The sequence below is a fragment of the Eriocheir sinensis genome, chromosome 32 (assembly GCF_024679095.1).
Source record: "Eriocheir sinensis breed Jianghai 21 chromosome 32, ASM2467909v1, whole genome shotgun sequence".
In the NCBI taxonomy this organism is placed as follows: Eukaryota; Metazoa; Arthropoda; class Malacostraca; order Decapoda; family Varunidae; genus Eriocheir; species Eriocheir sinensis.
In genome coordinates, this window is record NC_066540.1 from 1,494,659 (window position 1) to 1,495,612 (window position 954).

At 55.8% G+C, this 954-nt stretch overlaps 1 protein-coding gene across 1 annotated transcript; it reads right to left on the bottom strand.

Moving 5' to 3' along the window:
- Positions 1–203: 203 nt before the first annotated feature.
- Positions 204–650, bottom strand: LOC127006407 (uncharacterized). Its single transcript, XM_050876360.1, has one exon. It carries the CDS (start codon positions 648–650, stop codon positions 204–206), a length of 447 nt encoding a protein of 148 aa, XP_050732317.1.
- Positions 651–954: the final 304 nt, after the last annotated feature.

Here is a 954-nt window from a genome sequence, read left to right on the forward strand (position 1 = left end):
AACATGAACACGTGGAGGGGCAGGCGACGGGGTGGAAACATAATCACGTGGAGGGGCAGGGGACGGGTGGAAACATGAACACGTGGAGGGGCAGGCAACGGGGTGGAAACATGAACACGTGGAGGGGCAGGGGACGGGGTGGAAACATGAACACGTGGAGGGGCAGGCGACGGGGTGGAAACATGAACACGTGGAGGGGCAGGCTACGGGTGGAAACATGAACACGTGGAGGGCAGGCGACGGGGTGGAAACATGAACACGTGGAGGGGCAGGCGACGGGGTGGAAATATGAACACGTGGAGGGCCAGGGGACGGGGTGGAAACATGATCACGTGGAGGGGCAGGCGACGGGGTGGAAACATGAACACGTGGAGGGGCAGGCGACGGGGTGGAAACATGAACACGTGGAGGGGCAGGCAACGGGGTGAAAACATGAACACGTGGAGGGGCAGGCGACGGGGTGGAAACATGAACACGTGGAGGGGCAGGCGACGGGGTGGAAACATGAACACGTGGAGGGGCAGGGGACGGGGTGGAAACATGAATACGTGGAGGGGCAGGGGACGGGGTGGAAACATGATCACGTGGAGGGGCAGGCGACGGGGTGGAAACATGAACACGTGGAGGGGCAGGCGACGGGGTGGAAACATGAACACGTGGAGGGGCAGACAGCAGAAACACTATCACCTTACGAGGAGGCTGCCTGTTCAAGGGATTCAGTAAATGCTTTGTGGAATTGAAGGACCTTGCAGACGTGTATCTTGGTTGGTTATTACCGCAGACATGTCTTCAACTATATAAATGTTAAGTTGTTTATATATGGAGAAGTTAGTAGTGTGACTTAAGAAGGGGAGGAGGAGCGTGAAAAAGAGGAGGAAGAAGAAAAAGAGGTGGAGGAGGAGGAAGATCAGAAGAAGAAGAACAGTGTCAGATTCAGCATATTTTTTTAACTAT

What these genes read in the sequence shown, in the direction of transcription:
- LOC127006407 (XM_050876360.1), bottom strand. Translation starts at nt 650, where the DNA reads ATGTTTCCACCCCGTCGCCTGCCCCTCCACGTGTTCATGTTTCCACCC.